Raw genomic sequence first — 18638 nt, 5'->3', positions numbered from 1 at the left:
AAGAATTGTTATCCCACTAATATAATATTAGTAGGATAACAATTCTTTATTTTCTAAACGCGAAAATTTCTAATAATGTATGGATATTTGTTACTCTTTCACGAAAATTACTGCTGGACACATTTGTATGAAACTTTACAGTAATATACATCAGAATAACAAATAAGCGATAGAAATTTAGCCCGCGGGTGAAACGCACTGCACACCTTATGAAATAATGAATAACAAATGACAAAAAATGTATATTGTACTAGCGGTCCGCCCCGGCTTCGCCCGTGGTACATAATATTTACGTTTTCTCTACATAAAAACCATCCTCGTACTTCAAGGAATATAATAAAAAAAGAATGATCGAAATCGGTTCAGCCGTTCTCGAGTTATGCGCTTACCAACACATTTTGCGATTCATTTTTATATATAAGATAAAGTATGGCTATTTGAAAAACTTTGTACTGTATCTTGTTTTACGCAACAATGGTTTTGCTCTCAAGAAATGTTACCAAAATCAGAATGGAAACTACTGTTTAAAATCATTCATATAATATACAAAACAAAACTTCACCTGGACAAGGCGGCAGATTAGCGCAGTACAAGTCCTGTACATCCTGTCCAACACACACCCTGCCTCCAAACTTAGGTTCTGGCGACGTGCATGTTCTGCGTCTGGACTTGACGGCGATACCGCAAGTGGTGGAACATTCCGACCAGGACGACCAGGCTGACCAGCCACCGTGGATAGTACAGTTTGTTACTGCTATACTGGCTCCTGTAAATTAGTTTGTGGCATTTTGTAGCAAACGGCCATAGATAATAAAGGCTATTTGTTTATGTTTAATATTTGTGTTGATTTGTAACTTAACTATATATACATTACTAGTGGTCTGCCCCGGCTTCGCCCGTGGTACCTACATGTTTAAACTATCCTATCTCTCAAGTTGGACCGAACTGTACATGGTGTGCGAATTTTATTATAATCGGTTAAGTGGTTTAGGAGTCCATTGAGGACAAACATTGTGACACGAGATTTATATATATTAAGATAAGTAGGCAATAAGTATTTTAGATGTTTATGTACCCAAAAAACGAATATATTTTTTTGTTTATCGAACAATATTCGTGTTCAGAAACAAAATCATCTAATTTATTATAACGTATGTCATTTTAGATTCTTAAAACTATATTTAATCAATAAAAACATGTATTGTTGTATTCTGGACACATTAAATAAAAATTAAGATAATGAAACATTTATTCATTCCCACTTACCAACACACACTTGACCACCATTCGCCGGTCGTGGATTATCACACCTGCGCGTACGACACATACACATATCTGGCTTATCATCGCCGTAGGGAGCTCGTGGTGTGCCATCTTGCATACAAGGCTCCCACTCTGACCAGGATGACCAGCCACCGTCCACTGAAATCAATTAAAATTGATATTTAGCTAAAGAAAACGTGTTTTGAACATTAAGGCAATGTTTGGTGTGAAGAAATCATTAATAGACGGTACATAAGCCTCTTTCGTCACAAAAAGATGAATCATAGAAATCATGGAGTAATATTTAAATTAATATGTAAGTGTCCATGACAGTGGACACACACTTATAAACAGTTTATCCACTATAGATGCGTAATAATGAGATTTAAAGTATTTAAACACTTTATATGTAAGTAGTTTTTAAGGAGAGGCGTCTATAATAAGACAAAGTCATCGTTAGTATTTCTTCCTAGGCGACAACAGAACAGAAGACGTTTGTTGTGAGTTATAATGTGGAGACGACCTAACACACACGTCTCTAGCATTATCCCAGACTATCTTGCTATTATCACACTAAAAATTTATATCTAAAAGTACCAGGCGCCTATAACCATTGAGGAACTTATCAACTTACCGGGCGTGCTCACAGTAGGACAAGAAGCGGTAATCTGCACGAAGTTCGAATGGTGTATATGAGGAGACGATCTCACACACACTTCTCTAGCATCAAACCAGACTATCTTGCTATTATCACACTAAAAATTTCTCAAAAGTACCAGGCTCCCATAACAATTGAGGAACTTACCGGGCGTGCTCACAGTAGGACAAGTAGCGGTATTTTGCACGAAGTACGAGTGATGTATATGTGGAGACGACCTCACACACACTTCCCTAGCGTCATCCCAGCCACAGTGCGGATCTGTGGCCCCTACACAGCTCGATCGAGTCTTGTATCGGGAACAACGCTCACTGCCAATACGGAGCACGGCTGTATCGCTGCCTATGTATAGCGACATCTGTGGAGGAATAACGTTTTATAATTAGGTAAGATACAAAGATTGAAAATGGCGTTGCTCAGCTGTCAAATCGTTTTTTGACCCATACCAGCATTAATTTGAGCGGTATTAACACACAGATAATCGTACATTATACTGTAGAATATATTATATTTGCCAAATAATACACCATTTAAGTGCTTTAATTATGAAAAAAGTTGACTTGCATAAGAGTTAAAAAAGAAATAATAATCATACTTTATTATCTATATAACTTGTGATTCTAAAATAATAATATCTTCAATAAATTATCAAGGGTCTTAATATAATTTGTTTTTATAACTTTTTTTAACTATGGAGCTATATCTGTAGAAAAAACTTACCGTATCCTTAACAAACTGCATACTCTGTACATCAAAACCACCCATAGCATCTTTCAGCTTCCATATTTCAGCCACACACGCGCCCTCATACCGCGGCAGTATTGCCAGCTTCACGATATAACTTTCCTCAGTAGATACGAACACTACGAGCTGTTTTCCCACATTTTTTGTGTTGGCAACATCTACGGTTACGTGCGTGAATCGTTCTAATGTGGCTTTGTATACGGGCTCGCCTGATATAGGCCGGATGGAGTCGTACATTAGGTGGTATCGGTGGTATTCTATTGCAGGCCTGAAATATAAAATCTATGGTTACAGAATAATTATTGCAATGGCTTACAGAAATTATATTGAAATTCCTTATATTTTAACCGACTTCAAAAAAGTCTCAATTCAGCCGGTATATTTTTTTATACCAATAGCTTCATCAAATGTGTTTTGGTCCCTCGGTGTCCCTTAGACATATAAATTCGATTACTTTATTTTTTTATTCTTCAAAAATGTGTCCCAACATTTTATTTTTTATTAAGGAAAAATATAAAAACATCCTTAGTAAACTTACCTAGTATCTGGCATACATCTAAAATGTTCTCTAGCCTGTCTGGATGGTGACTTCGGTTCCCAGGTGGATGTAGGCGAGTCTTGCACTTTGTATGGTCCCTCAAAAGCCGCTTGGATGTCTGTCATATTGTATATACATACAGCGCTGCCGGCTATACTGTTACTGTTGAAAATTAATAAATATATTAGAAATAGTTTAGAGAGAGCAGAGACAAAAGTTCAGAATGGTATATAGTTTATCATATACGGTTACAAATTGAGAGACCATAAGGTTGATATAAATTAATGAAAAAACTGTATTGCAAGAATTGTATTAGGCTAAAAAGTTTCAAAGTGCAGCCTACTTCAAATACCATAGATAAATAAATACACTGGATCTGTAAAAACGAATCTATTAAAGCATGTTTAAAAACTAATACGTTCAAATCTGCAAATGATCCTTCGAGCCGGATATTCTAGTTTCATAGTGACATTAATTCTCTTAAAGATTATTCAACCAAAATGTCTAAAGAATATTTGTTTCAAACATTCTGATTCTCACTTACATAGGCGTAGTAAACACAGCAACTAATATCTTCTCCTGCGGTAAATACTCAACACTCTGCACCTCATCATAATTAAACGAAACATCACCGGGTACAGAGCATTTGAGCCGAGCCTTTAGGAAGGTACTCCAATTGTCTTTCATCACTAGATGACCGCCTGAGTCGTTCTTGCATACTCGTGCGATACGGGAATAGATAATCTAGAAGATAAAAGAAATTTTCATATGATATAATCGTGTTAATCGTAGTGCGTTCGCGTAATTGTGAAAATTGAATTGTGTGTACATTTAAATAATTAGACTAATGAACTTTCTTTTCAATATTTGCACACCCAATCAATGGGTAGATTGTATTAGCCACATAATATTGTAACTACCTACATCCTTGCAAATAAATATAATTTGAATTTGAATTTGAATTTGATGATGTTTTAATAGCTGCAGAAAATATAATATCTCTACTATCACTTTATAGGTACCTGCCAAACGCAGTGGTAGAATTAATACGGGTTTAAATTGACTAATTATTTTGAACCTATAGCAGTGGAAAAGTTTAAATTGAATGACTAAAGGCATATTTATAGCTAGGAAGTATGACAAAAAAAAACCTATCTAATTTTTATCGACCTAGTTTAAAAATCTTCGAATATTCAAAAATGTAATAAGAACTGAATTTAATAGTAGTAAGAAGAAAGGTAACTATGAAAAATTGGATTGCAAATCTTAATATATATAAATCTCGTGTCACAATGTTTGTCCTCAATGGACTCCTAAAACCACTTAACCGATTATAATAAAATTCACACACCATGTGCAGTTCGATCCAACTTGAGAGATAGGATAGTTTAAACATGTAGGTACCACGGGCGAAGCCGGGGCGGACCGCTAGTAATAAATATGTTATAATAATAAACCAGTTGCTTAATAGTTAAATATCCGTAAACTACTTATTTCATTTTCTCCTCATGTTTATATAATGTTAAATAAAATAATAATACAAATTAAACACCCGTTCCTAACGTTGAACACTTGAAACAACAATTATATTACAATTACACTATGATTATGTGAATTGTATAATTATGTATGTAAAATATGTAAATATATGTGTATTAGTCAGTTCTATAAAGAAACGAATCTTCAATGGCGGCGCTTATCATTCCCTCTCGCTCACACACGGCCGTACGGTATGCAAAAAAAAATGGAAAAATAAAATCACTAAAATGTATTTGATTTTCCCTATAATAGTTTTTATCATAAATTTACAATGACAATTATGCATTTGCGAAAGTAAATAATGTTTTATTGGAATTTGACAAAATATGTTCTTTGGGAAAAGTTGTTCAGTTTTATGGGCTTATTACAAGTATTATGGGGATTTTATTACATTCTATATACGTAAATATGATAATTCATATAAATACACAAATACAATAACAAAAAAGTTTGTCAACAAACAATTCTAAATAATTAATAAAATAATTATCAATTTACGTTATTTTTATTTTCTTTTTTGCTGATCCTACCATCTGTCAAAGTCAGCTTTGGCCGCCATTGAAGATTCGTTTCTTTATTGAACTGACTAATACATACAATCTCCAACAGACTAATAGTGAAAGTACATCTGTAAATTATCATAAATAAATAGTGAGTGAAGTCCCATGTGAAATAACCACAATATATAATAAAAATAATAGAGGGGTAAGGGGCAGATGCATTATACATCTATTTCACCGATCGATTTTCTTTAGGGACAAGTAGGTGATCAGCCTTCTGTGTCCTGCCAGACCGAGACATTTTTTTTCTTTGTCTCCACCGGGAATCGAAACCATGACCCCTCGGCGTTACGCTCACGCGTCAACCACTATACCAAGGAGGCGATCATATAAATAAATAAAGCATTATTTATTCTCTCTAACAAATTTATTTCTAAACTTCACACAATTACAAACTATCAATCACATGTTGGTTTTATTGCAAGGAAATCCATTTACATTCACAAGTCAAATGGACTATTGAATACCAATGTTATTTGTGTACGATTGCTTCCATAAAAATGTATCGTATAGGAGCTACCAACGTTGACAAGTGAGCATTTTAGTATAGTTGGTTCTTTGATATACTGTTCCTCTTGCTATTTCGGTTAGAGTCCGGGCTGTCTGGCTGGTCGCAGTGGTTGCGTTTTTTAGTGCGCATCTCATCTGCACAGGATAATTTCCTTAATTTAAAGTCATTTTTTTACGCGTAATTTTTAATATTTTACCTTTAGATAGATCCATTAGACATAATTTTTTTATTGCAAGACGTCTTTTTCGTTGTTAAATAGGTGCCAGACGCAATTTTTTATTTCGTTTTTATAAAAAATTCAAATTATTTTAGAATGTCTGTAAATTTCATATTATGTTCTTCAAACATAATATAATCTAAAATTAATTAGCCAGACGCTAATTCGATTGTTAAGTATTAAATAATGTGTATAAATAAAAAAAGTAATGAAGCATGCAGCTCATCAGCTAGTGTATTTTAACTATGCGACAGGAAATAATTGCAAGAATACAATATTATTTACACTTGTTCTTATAAATAAAAGCTAAAATGAAAAAAAATAAACATAAAAGTGAAAAATAAATTAAAGTTACCATACATTGAAAAGAATGGAATAAAAACTTTATCAATGAAGGTTAAACAATTACATTGTTAAATTTAAAAAGCCATCTTCATAATCATCATCATCATCATCTTTCCTCACACTGTCAGAATTATTTATGTTATCGTCTAAGGAATTGTTATTGTTTTCCAATATTCCATCATCTGTAAACAACTAGAAAGTTTGTTTCAATATTGATGTACACACATACACACACACAACACACACACACCACACCACACACGACACACACACGTGAACACACACACACTCGCATGTTAAGTTTGTATTGAATTTAACTAAAGTAGTTAGCATGAATTTATATAGGTATACGAGCGGTCCGCCCCGGCTTCGCCCGTATGGTACCTACATGTATAAACTATCCTATCTCTCAAGTTGAATCGAACTGCACATGGTGTGCGAATTTTATTATAATCGGTTAAGTGGTTTAGGAGTCCATTGAGGACAAACATTATGACACGAGATTTATGTATACAATATTGTATTAAGAATTTAATATTGTTATCATCATCACTACATAGTATAAAACAAAGTCGCTTTCTCTGTCCCTATATGTCTCTTTAAATCTTTGAAACTGCGCAACGGATTTTGATGTGGTTTTTTTAAATAGATAGAGTGATTCAAGTGGGGGGTTTATATGTATAATAACATCCATTAAATAGTGGAGAAGTACTGTTATTTTTGAGGTTTCTAATGTGATTTCGTAAATAATTACATTTTTTCCACTTACAGTGCAAACGCAGGCACCCTACGAGTTTTATCAAAATAATGTACTAACTATAGTACACATTGAAAAGGTCTACAGAAAAGTCCGTGATGGTATATGTCTATCTCTTATGGATAACCCACAATAACTTTTTTTGTCATTTACTTTTTACGACAAATAATGGCTAATTTTCGAAGCGATTTTAACCAATACAGCATTAATCCCTAACCAATTAAAGACCTTGAATACATTGTTCATTTAATATAGATCTATATGGCCCTTTACACCGTATGATTTAAGTGAATATTTTCGAAGATATTACAGATTTAAAAATTGCGGGACGTAGCGTTTGCGGCGGTACCAGCCGGCCGCCCGGCTATATATTTTATACCCGTGCGAAGCCGGAGCGGGCCGCTATGTTTTTATATTCAACGTTCACAGTTTTTCTGTAGTGTATTTAGTATCAGCATTGCACCTGTGCAAAGCCAGGGCCGGGCAGGTCGCTAGTTAATATTAGATATATATTAGAAAACTTAACTTAACTTGTATTGGCAACACTGTATTTTGTCTGTGGTTCTTTTTCTTCTTGTACGCGGTGTGTAATGTGTGGTATTAGGCAATGTGCTATTGGAAACAATATAAATAAGTTTATGTAATCGCTGTTTTCATTTAAACCCATAACTTAATAGTTAAGTAATAAAAAAATTGTTTTGTATAGAAGATTGTTGATGTACCCTAATAGTTTATTTTTTAGCCTAAGGAATAAAATGTACCAATGGAAGGTACTTGTTCCCACAACACAGGGAATCCTAGAGTAGGAACAATTCAATTTCTATGTATCTTATATTTTCGAAAAAAAAAAAGTTATTTTTTATTGTTATTTAATTTTCGCGGCCGACCCTTTCTATCTCTCTTGCACTTTAAACTATCTCTCCATATACACAATCATCAAATTGTTATACTTACCTACTTTCACAACGTTTTTATTTGTACGTATTTAATACTTAACAATCGAATTAGCGTCTGGCTAATTAATTTTAGATTATATTATGTTTGAAGAACATAATATGAAATTTACAGACATTCTAAAATAATTTGAATTTTTTATAAAAACGAAATAAAAAATTGCGTCTGGCACCTATTTAACAACGAAAAAAACGTCTTGCAATAAAAAAATTATGTCTGATGGATCTATCTAAAGGCAAAATATTAAAAATTACGCGTTAAAAAATGACTTTAAATTAAGGAAATTATCCTGTGCAGATGAGATGCGCACTAAAAAACGCAACCACTGCGACCAGCCAGACAGCCCGGACTCTAACCGAAATAGCAAGAGGAACAGTATATAAAAAAACCAACTATACTAAAATGACTTTTTTTTTAACGTTAATAGCTCCCGTACCAGTAAATGCCTTTGACAATGTACCAATACTTTGAATTGTAAAGTAAGTTCCTGTCATACATACGATTTGTGATGTATTCAATCGACTTTAAACCGTATTTCTTTGAGATAAGACTCAAAATCACTTTTGTAATGTATTGCAATGTCATTCAAGTAATAAATTGCAAACAATTTAAGAAGCTTAGATTTTACTTTGTTTGATATGCACACAATTAACGGATGACATAGAAGTAGTTAAATGAATATCTAATATTATTTACTTTATTCAATAAGTGGGCAAGTCAAAATTTAACTTTCTATTTGACTGACTTATAATTTTTCTACCTACCCACAAAAATGTTTAAAATGCAAATCATGGTTAACTCATTTATATAAGTATTTGTTTGTTTCAATTTATTGCAAATTAATTCAAACGTTAATTAAATAATTTTAATTAAATTTAAATACCTTTCCACAGTTCAAATGTTCAACAGCGACTTCTCTAAAGACAAAATAAACGAAATGGTCATCTTCAAAGCTGCCTACAAATTGGGGTTCGTTTAGCCAATTCAAGTCATATTGTGTTGTTCGTAGCATGCCTGTGTCTCTGGGGGATGCCCCTCGACTCCTGGAAAATAAACAGATTTTTAAAATGTACTTTCTAATCATAGAGATAGAATGTACTACGTACTAGAGAGGCGATCGCTACTACACTCTCTTTAACACGAGCTAGAGGTAAGAATCACAAGTCTCTTTAGTCTGTGTCGGACTGTGCCCCCCGCTTGCCGCGTCAACACGTGTTATTGCTCTGTTCAAAATGCCTTCGTGTTTGCTTAGATATTGTTTTAACAGTTCCCATAATACAAACAAAGCCCGAGGAGTGACTTTTCACCAGTAAGTTTCCTTATTATGAGTAAGTCATGCATTTTACTAATATTGTTATCATTTTGCGAAAAATCACCACGCGTTCTGCGTTTCGCGCCATTTTTCATAGACTAACAGCACAGACGTGACACTATCGATGAGTCTGTTAAAAAAATGTAACTGGATTTTTTTAACTATGTATATACAATATCTACTAGGAAAGATTACCGTGGTGTAGTACCTAAATATTTATACTTTTACCCGACTACGCAAAGTAAAACGGTAGGTTATATTAAGTAATATTTATTTATTTACCTATTTTTATTTATTAAAAAAAGCCTAATCAATAGTTGTTCCAATAGGATTTATAAATTATTATGCACAACAATTACAAATAAACACAACATTCACAGAAACTAATACAGTAAAAGTTCCTTAATCGCGCTTCCTTTATTCGTGTTTTTACTATTCGCGGATTAAAAAAATGCGACCCAATTTCTATATTCACGACTAAAAATTTTTTTTATTCGCGGATTTAATAAGTACATACATAATAATAAAATTATTCCAATAGGTATCTTACCCAATATCCTTGTCAAATGGACTAATAAGAAAGTAAAATAGATCTTATAACAAGTTTGCCTAAAGTACATAATATTATGTTCTTAAATGATATCGCCGAGGCCTTTGACACAAGCCGCCTTTGTCGCAAGCCACCTCTGCAGCGATTGATGTTTTTGAGAATGTAAATAAACAGAATGGAAGCAACCTTATAACTCAATAAATAAAGTATATTTTTAAATGTAGTTCCGTTTATAGTAAAGTTACAAAAATTGTGATCGAGTAAGGGGGCGTCCATAAATTACGTGAGGTGTTTTTTAAAATTTTCTGCACCTCCCTCCCCCCCTGGTGAGATGTCGTGAGAATTTATTCAACCCCTCCCCCATCCTCGAATCTCGCGTGAGATTTTTCAAAATGTGAGTTTCTTATACGTACAGTGCGACACAAAAGAGATGAAAATAAATGAGGGCGCCACCGTCGCTCATATAGCAACACTGATACTGCGACGCAAGCGATCTTGATACTATAGAATAAAAATCCAAAAATGTATATAATATAATCTAAAATAAATACCGCGATTTAAACCGTTATAATTGTTTCAGTGTAGCAATAGTGTAATTTAAGACAAAAATACATTAGTATTTTAATTGACCTACCTAGGTCAAATTTTACTTAAATGTATTTGGTATTAGTTATTTTATAAAAATCGGTCAAGTGTTTAGACTGCAGAGGCGCACATAGAATCAAACATACAAACAAACAAGCATACATGCAGCTCAAACACATTACCCTCTTTCTGGGTCCGTCGGGTAGAAAAAAACAAGGCGATTTGAAAACCACATATTTTTATTTTTTTTGTAGATAAATTTTGTACATTAATATAATTCATCAAAATCTAAATATTCTACTCCTTCAAAGGACTGATCATCACTCTGTTTCGAAGTACTGGCAAGAGGGTACGGGGCATCTTCAGTATCTGTAAATATGATACAGTAAATATGATTTTTTTTCTTATGGTTTGATTGATTAATAGATAGATAGCTGTATGAAAACAGATATCACTATACTATGTAGTAAAATCTAAACTAGGTACTTTATTTGAGGCTGGTTGGATTGGATATAACTTCTTGACTCAAATTGTGCTGGTCGCACTATAAAAACTAGTTTTTGTTTACATACAAATAACCTCAAATTAATTTGCGAAAACGTAATAATCGCCATACATACATACATTAAACACTCGTTACTAATGGAATATTCTATTTTACGTAGTACTGAGCAAAAATAAATGGAATCTCACCGGTATATTCTGCTGTACGTTTGTAAACGTTTTCCAAATCAGTCAATAAATTTCCAGCTTGAAATTCGGACAAACACCGAATAAAAACTTTATACACCACATCACGGACACCGCTACGTTTAACCTTTTTCATGATGTCTCCTTTTTATTTAAATTTCTTGTTCTAAATAACAATTTTATCTCAATAATTCTCCACTTCACGAAAAAAACAACAAATTTTTCTTCAACTTGACAGCTACATTGCCAATTCAGGGTTGCCAGGTAATGAAAAACGAATTAGTTCCAAAATAATTAATTTCATCTCTTTTATGTCGTACTATAAACGCCATCAACATTGAATCATCGTATCCATTTAAATTACATCATGAAGCAAAAACTGATAAAACTATTGATTACTACACAAAACGACAAAAGCTTAATAAATTGATATTATTTAAAGGAAATTAAAATACATAGTTTAATATAAAATCCTCGTTTTATTAAGTCCCTAGTATCAGTACCACCAGATAGTACCGAGTAAACAGATTGCACAATGTGTCGCATCTGCACGCATTGCTTAATCTTTGAACTTGAAGCCACGCCTCGCTCGTTCCACACGTACCCCACCACATCGGCCGCGCGCAATGTTTTTGTTTGGAATAACCCCTCTAGTAATCTATCTCGATGTTTCTAATGAATTTTGATAAAAAATATATTAGTTAGGACTGACATATTAATATTAAAGCCTCTAGAAATAGAAGATTAAAAAAGACCTAATCAACTAACTTATTTTTTGTACATATAGATTATAGATCTAAACTAAACTCTAACTCAAACTCAAAATGCTTTACTCTTTACGTTTTATATTACTACAGTAAAAAAAATATTAGTAGAGAAACAAACCAAATGTATTCGATTCATAAAAAAATCATACCTAGTCTTTATATAACTAACTACCAAACTACCTACTTCATCCAAAAATCTTATACCTATCAAATACTAACAAATATTTGATAGGTATATTTTCTATATCCCGTTTCTCAAATATATCTATTACTAACCTGCAAATTGCTGTGTCAGAACTAGTGAAATCAGTAGGTGTTCCTGCGTAATATTCGCCACTAGACGACAAAATGGCGGTTACGTTCGAATGGGGGTTGTGGGGACAATTCGCCACCCCGGATACCCATTCTGACACCATGTTTAGGGATTCGATCTGGAATAAATAAAAGATTAAATAAATTATTAAATTTAAAGGCTTTGATTAATTAAAGTACTTACTTGTTCCTGGATCTTCTACTATTTTCATTATCTACTATCTTTCATAAGTTGAGATCTTCTACTATTTTTCATAAGTTGAAAGTGTAACGCGTAGACTACAGGTAAATTAGCTTGGAGAAATTTTTGCGTTTGTAGTAGTGTATGGTCAGCAAATAAAATAAAACAACATTTTATTTTTAGTTTTTATTTTATACAGGGTTACTTGTAAAACACCAGCAACCTCGCAGGACAAGATAGCTAACATCATAAATAACAACATTTGTTCTACGACTTTTGGCATAACGCAATAAATTATTTTTAAATGATTTTTTAAACTTTTATTGTACTCTCCTTACATTTGTAAGTCTATGTTCTATTAATTATCGGATGGACGACGCGACGCCCCCTTCCCCCTCTCGTTCGCTTTTTGTTTACGTAATTTTTGGGAGGCGTAGAGTTTATAATATTCAGACGGAAAATTAAATGAATATTTATTTTTGTATGAAAATAAAATCTAACAAATTATCAAAAGTCGAAATGTTGTTACTTATGATGTTAGCTATCTTGTCCTGCGAGGTTGCCGGTGTTTTACAAGTAACCCTGTATATATAAGGGATTTTAAATTAAACTATATGTGTTTCTCCTCTGATAAAGATGAGACTTTATTTTAATATTTGCACATTTAATATACATATAACTTTTACATTAACAATGTTACTAAAATGAAAAATTTACTAACCTGAAAAAGAAACGACATTTAAAGTTTAATTCTTTAGTTTGAGAAGTCAAAGGCTTGCCTCGACCATGTTTTAACACTGGAGCCATATTGAATTAACAATATAAAGTTACAACACTTACACACAAATTAAACACTAGTTATGGCCCTGCCTTCATACAAAACTGCTGAATACGCCGTTCGCACGGGAATAGAATGTGGATGCGATTTCCCTTATAGCATCCAAGCTTACGTCTTTATAATTATTAAACTGTATAAATTCATTCTTTAACTCCGGTCTGCATCGTGCAGACATGGGTGTAAAAGTCTCATTTTAGCTATTAAATGTAGTTTTTAAGTACATCTGAGTTTTCATTTGGGGCCTCCGGCTGCGGGACATGTAATTCACTTCAACAAATATTATAACAATAATAACAAATAATAACAACAATCAACAAATACAAAATTTATCAATTAAACTACGTACATAATAATTATAATTTTTGAATGAAATGTGCTTTATGTTCTAACGCTACCAAACGACTGCACGTGGCACCTGCGGACAGCGTAAACTGGTTTATTCTGGTTTTGTGCGTGTTTCCACTTTCCACTATCAAGTGACGATTTATTTATTTGTTTTGTTTCGTAATTATTATGGTCAAATATTAATTATGAAACAAATTATTATGGACACGATATTTTATTGTTTCACGGTAGTCGCCTTGTCGTTTGCTCAAGGACGTAAAATTGAATGATATATTTTTTTTTATAAAGTCAAAACCATTTTCTTTCAAATAAAAACTTGTTTTTATTGAAAACAAAAGTGTTGCTAGGAATAAGTATAAAGTTAAATAGTAATGTTAGGATATCGAAACATTTTTGTATAGGCCAGAACGATATAGTGGAAACGCGCTCTAAGATCTGAGTAATATACACACCACTACATATGCAAAAATTTCTCCAAGCTAATTTACCTGTATCACATTTATAATAATGGGTAATCATTGAAAGATAAAGTCTGTTTTCATTTGTAGGTGCATAATATAATATTTACTTGTATAAATATAAGAAAATAACAATCGGGTGCTAAAAGGATTCTTGACAAACATATTTTTGGTAAGTGCCAATTGTAAACATGTTTATTTATTATTTTATTAGACTTTATTGTAATACAATCAATGTTTATATGCTGTAAAAACTTTAGGCAAGCAACTTGAATACACTGATCTTGAATTTATGCATGTAAGTAGATATGCTTTAAATATAATATCATATTAATTTTATCATAAGTTTTGTACATTCAGAACCATAATTTAGTTCTTCAAGTCTTCATAAAATTCGTACCAATACAATGCATGTTGAATATTCTAAAACACCATAAGATATTACATTCGAAAGCTAGTATTCCATTCTATTGGTCTAACCTTCTTGCCCCACTTACACACGCTAATTAGGAAGTTACATAGCAGCTAATTTATGCCTCGTTATCACAGTTCACCTAATTTCATTACGATAAGATTACCGTTATTATTCTAAAGGTGACCTTCATAGTGTGAGATTTACGCAATTCGATGTTGTTAAAACTAATGTATAGAAATTATCTGAATATTGTTATATATATAAATAGATCAGGTATGGTAGCATAATATATTTTTCTTTTTGGGGATATTTTTTGAAAAATGATAACTGCATTTTTTAAATTAACGAACCCAATTCCATTTTCTGCTATTATTTTGTAAAAACGTGGTATGGATACTACACTTTAAAATCTATAAAAATAACAAAAAATAATGTCGCACAAACTGGTATTATAATTCGAGTATATTCATTTCGCTATCATAAAGCAAAACAAGTTCCTTTTATACATCAATAACATGTACAGATACAATTTTAAATCAATGGTCTAGACACAAACAAGCTTAATGATTAGCTACCAATACATATTTATTCACGTATGAATGACGGTTAAAAAATTCTTTTGATCTTTCGTGTGCATTATAAATGACAGATCAAGCTAGTTATCAATATATTGCGGGCTTCTAGGAAGTAAGCTATGCAAAAAATTATACATCATATTCATTTACAAGCCAGCGGAGATCAAATAACTTGATTAATATTGGATGTGACATTTCAAGTTACGTTTTTGCTTAATAGATGTATAATTATTGTTATTTTATCCTATTTATTGCATTTGCATTTCGTAAACATGATGATGTGTTGTTCGTATGCTGGAAGTTTTATTTTGAAACATATTATACGAACGTCAAATCCAATTAGACCGGGAGATACTGACACAAAATTTCGAGTCATTTGTAACAGGATGGCGGTTCTACAGGGGTCTTAGTACGCAATGAAAAAAAGTAAAACGATGGTGTGAACACTGGTACCGGCGGCTTAGTCGCGTGGGCGTTAGTCGAATTCGTCGTAAAAATAGCGAAAGTCAAACGATTTGTAACACAAAAATTTTAGAATTTACCGATAGCCCATAAAAAAGAAGTAGGCGGTAGTGTCATGCCATACTTTTCCGGTGTGACTTACAGCCCGCCATACCGACGCAAATGTGTTGATTAAAAAAAAAACAATTCAACCATTTGTACCAGGCTAACTTTTGCACAGGTAACCATCGTCGTGTAGCCATTTACGAAAATCACATACCATACTTTTCGGATGATTCCAAATGGTCACTATACCGCCGAAAATCTGCAAAAATTTTTTTTTTCGCCAAACTTTTTGTACCAGTATTGCATTTGGATTTTTGGAGAGTATTTGATAAAATGTGACCATTATTATATTTGCCATACTTCTAGTAGGGGGAAAAAGTGCTGCCATACTTCATAAATAAATTTATTATTAATTTATAGAAGTGAAGATTTCTACCACCTAGATCTTTGAAATTTTGTATTTATATTTGTTGAACCTCAAACTTATAGGGAAGATTAATGCCATACTGTTACAAATCGTTCAAAATACGAATAAAATCATACAATAAAAAAAAATCTTATACACATTCGCCACCTCCCACAGGTATGGCATTATCACACTTCTATTTATAATCATTCAGGAGTCGTTGAAAAAAAAATTTAGGGTGTTACAAATTGTTCGGCGAAAAAAAAAATTTGCAGATTTTCGGCGGTATGGCGACCATTTGGAATCGTCCGAAAAGTATGGCATGGCGATTTTCGTAAATGGCTGCACGACGATGGTTACCTGTGCAAAAGTTAGCCTGGTACAAATGGTTGAATTGTTTTTTTTAAATCAACACATTCGCGTCGGTATGGCGGGCTGTAAGTCACACCGGAAAAGTATGGCATGACACTACCGCCTACTTCGTTTTTATGGGCTATCGGTAAATTCTAAAATTTTTGTGTTACAAATCGTTTGACTTCGCTATTTTTCCGACGAGTTCGACTAACGCCCACGCGACTAAGCCGCCGGTACCAGCGTTCACACCATCGTTTTTCTTTTTGTCATTGCGTACTAAGACCCCTGTAGAACCGCCATCCTGTTACAAATGACTCGAAATTTTGTGTCAGTATCTCCCGGTCTAAATGCCGTAGTAGGCAAAATTAATCAATTTCAAAACAATACAAAAACATCGATGGGGAGTTTAAAATGTATCCGCCTACTAGACACCTTATGATTTCAACACTTTATAATATTATGTATATCTATTGACTAATCATAATACTACCATCTGTCCAAGCTAAATCTATCATCTAACAACCTTGTACGACAAACACAAAACAAATATTCATTAAAATCCAGACAAAAATATAAATACTTCTTCGACATAAAAAAAAACAAAAAAGTCACCTCCCGCCAGCTACACAGGGGACTGAAGGCATTGGTCCCACAAGCGAACAGCTTATGTCCATACGAGAGCAGAACTTTCACGTAGTTATGGCAGTCTTCCTCCGTCTGGCCTTTGTCCTGGCAGAGCTTGGTTTTGTCTGCGGGTGCTGGCCAGGACGCGCGCTCTAGTGGCCGCAAGCCGCGTAAGGAAAGACGGTAGAGGGTGTCTCTGCGAAGAAAAGTTTGATTATTTTGTGCTGTAAGAAATAAGAATTTAAAGATTTATACGGATAGGGATGTGGTAAAGCTTTTTTTTAACAAAATATATAAAATAATGTAGGCATTTATGTCATCTACGAGATGAATCCAGAACTCAGAAATAATAGGATGTAGGATAATAATTAAGTGGATTGGAATAATTGATATGAGTTTGTACTGAATATCTACCGACTTTTTTGTAATAATATTTTTTTGTCTCAATGATTGGCAGAAATATATCAAAGTATTTAATATTGAACTGTCAACTGTGTTATCATTATTCACTAAATTGAACAATTCTGAATACATTATCATTTCTGCTAATTCCTCTTCATTGAATATTATCAAATGTACCTATACTTTGTTTCACACTCAACTATTACAAAAAATATATTAGAAAACGGAATTATTTTTGAGCTATATTATAAATATTTACTAATTGCATATTTCTAAACAAATTATGAATATTGTGTAATTTAAATTCCATCTCGGAAATGTCACAATCATCAACCCACAGACGTTTTATATAAAAATCTACCAACGCAGTAACCTTGTTGTGGCGGGCGCATGTTTTTAGAGTGCTAACATATTTTACATTGAATACCATTTTAGAAAAAAAAATTGAAAATATTTTATTTTGTCACGTTGTTTCTAGGAATCTAGTAGTCTAATGTTCAGAGGAACAATCACTAAAAAAACTGGGCGGATGTAATATAAGGGTTTGATTATATATAGTTATAAGACTTCCCTTCCTATTCAAAAAACCTTTTTATATCTACACATATTTTAATTCCAAAAAGATTATGTTCAGTGTATGTTGAATAATGTTGTACAGTTTATTTTCACATTTAAAACGTATGCAAGTTGCATAGTAAACATGCAACGCAAACAACTAGTTTCGTATTGCCGCCTACTAAGCACCAAGTAAAGCATAAATGTAACATAATACATATGCGAACAGTACTTGACATAGGAGTCTCTAATTATCTGATTAAGTAGTAACCTCACTGAACTGTACAATGTACATCTGGCACTGTACTACGCATTATTTTTTGTCATACGATCTTCAAAACAACATGTCATTGACTTTACGACTACATAGTTAAACGGCGAAACTTTTGAAGATAAAAATTAAAATAATGAAATAGTTAGTGTTAAAATCGATTTATCAACTTCCAAGTAAAAGTTATTCTTAACTTAGAACGCTATCTCATATCTTTCCTAACAAACGAGAGAGACATGCTATTATAATAGTTTCTGGATAACATTAGATGACAATTGAAAAATTACTTCTTTTGGCGTCTATCACTTTTACATTATTTACGTATACGACACCATAGTGTATCTTAAAAGCATCTTCTTAAGAAAGCGTCTCATTAATACGCGTCACGTAGGTGTACAAAGAAAG

General features: G+C 32.9%; 1 protein-coding gene across 1 annotated transcript in view; it reads right to left on the bottom strand.

Moving 5' to 3' along the window:
• Window positions 1-18638, bottom strand: part of Sema5c (Semaphorin 5c) — a 55644-nt gene that overhangs the window by 9725 nt on the left and 27281 nt on the right. Inside the window, exons 4-12 of the mRNA XM_090113783.1 lie at window positions 16994-17201; window positions 12267-12421; window positions 8970-9129; window positions 3748-3947; window positions 3204-3365; window positions 2642-2933; window positions 2069-2279; window positions 1267-1422; window positions 563-766 (exon numbers count right to left, since the gene is read on the bottom strand). Coding sequence (XP_089969909.1) covers window positions 563-766; window positions 1267-1422; window positions 2069-2279; window positions 2642-2933; window positions 3204-3365; window positions 3748-3947; window positions 8970-9129; window positions 12267-12421; window positions 16994-17201 — 1748 coding nt within the window. The remainder of the gene's footprint in view (window positions 1-562; window positions 767-1266; window positions 1423-2068; window positions 2280-2641; window positions 2934-3203; window positions 3366-3747; window positions 3948-8969; window positions 9130-12266; window positions 12422-16993; window positions 17202-18638) is intronic.

This window comes from Colias eurytheme, chromosome 20 (genome assembly GCF_061535395.1).
Source record: "Colias eurytheme isolate Ceu_HAF_F1 chromosome 20, ilColEury1 Martin Lab GWU primary, whole genome shotgun sequence".
NCBI classification, from domain to species: domain Eukaryota; kingdom Metazoa; phylum Arthropoda; class Insecta; order Lepidoptera; family Pieridae; genus Colias; species Colias eurytheme.
Note: the sequence above shows the minus strand (reverse complement) of the source record. Positions and strands in the feature narration are given on the sequence as shown.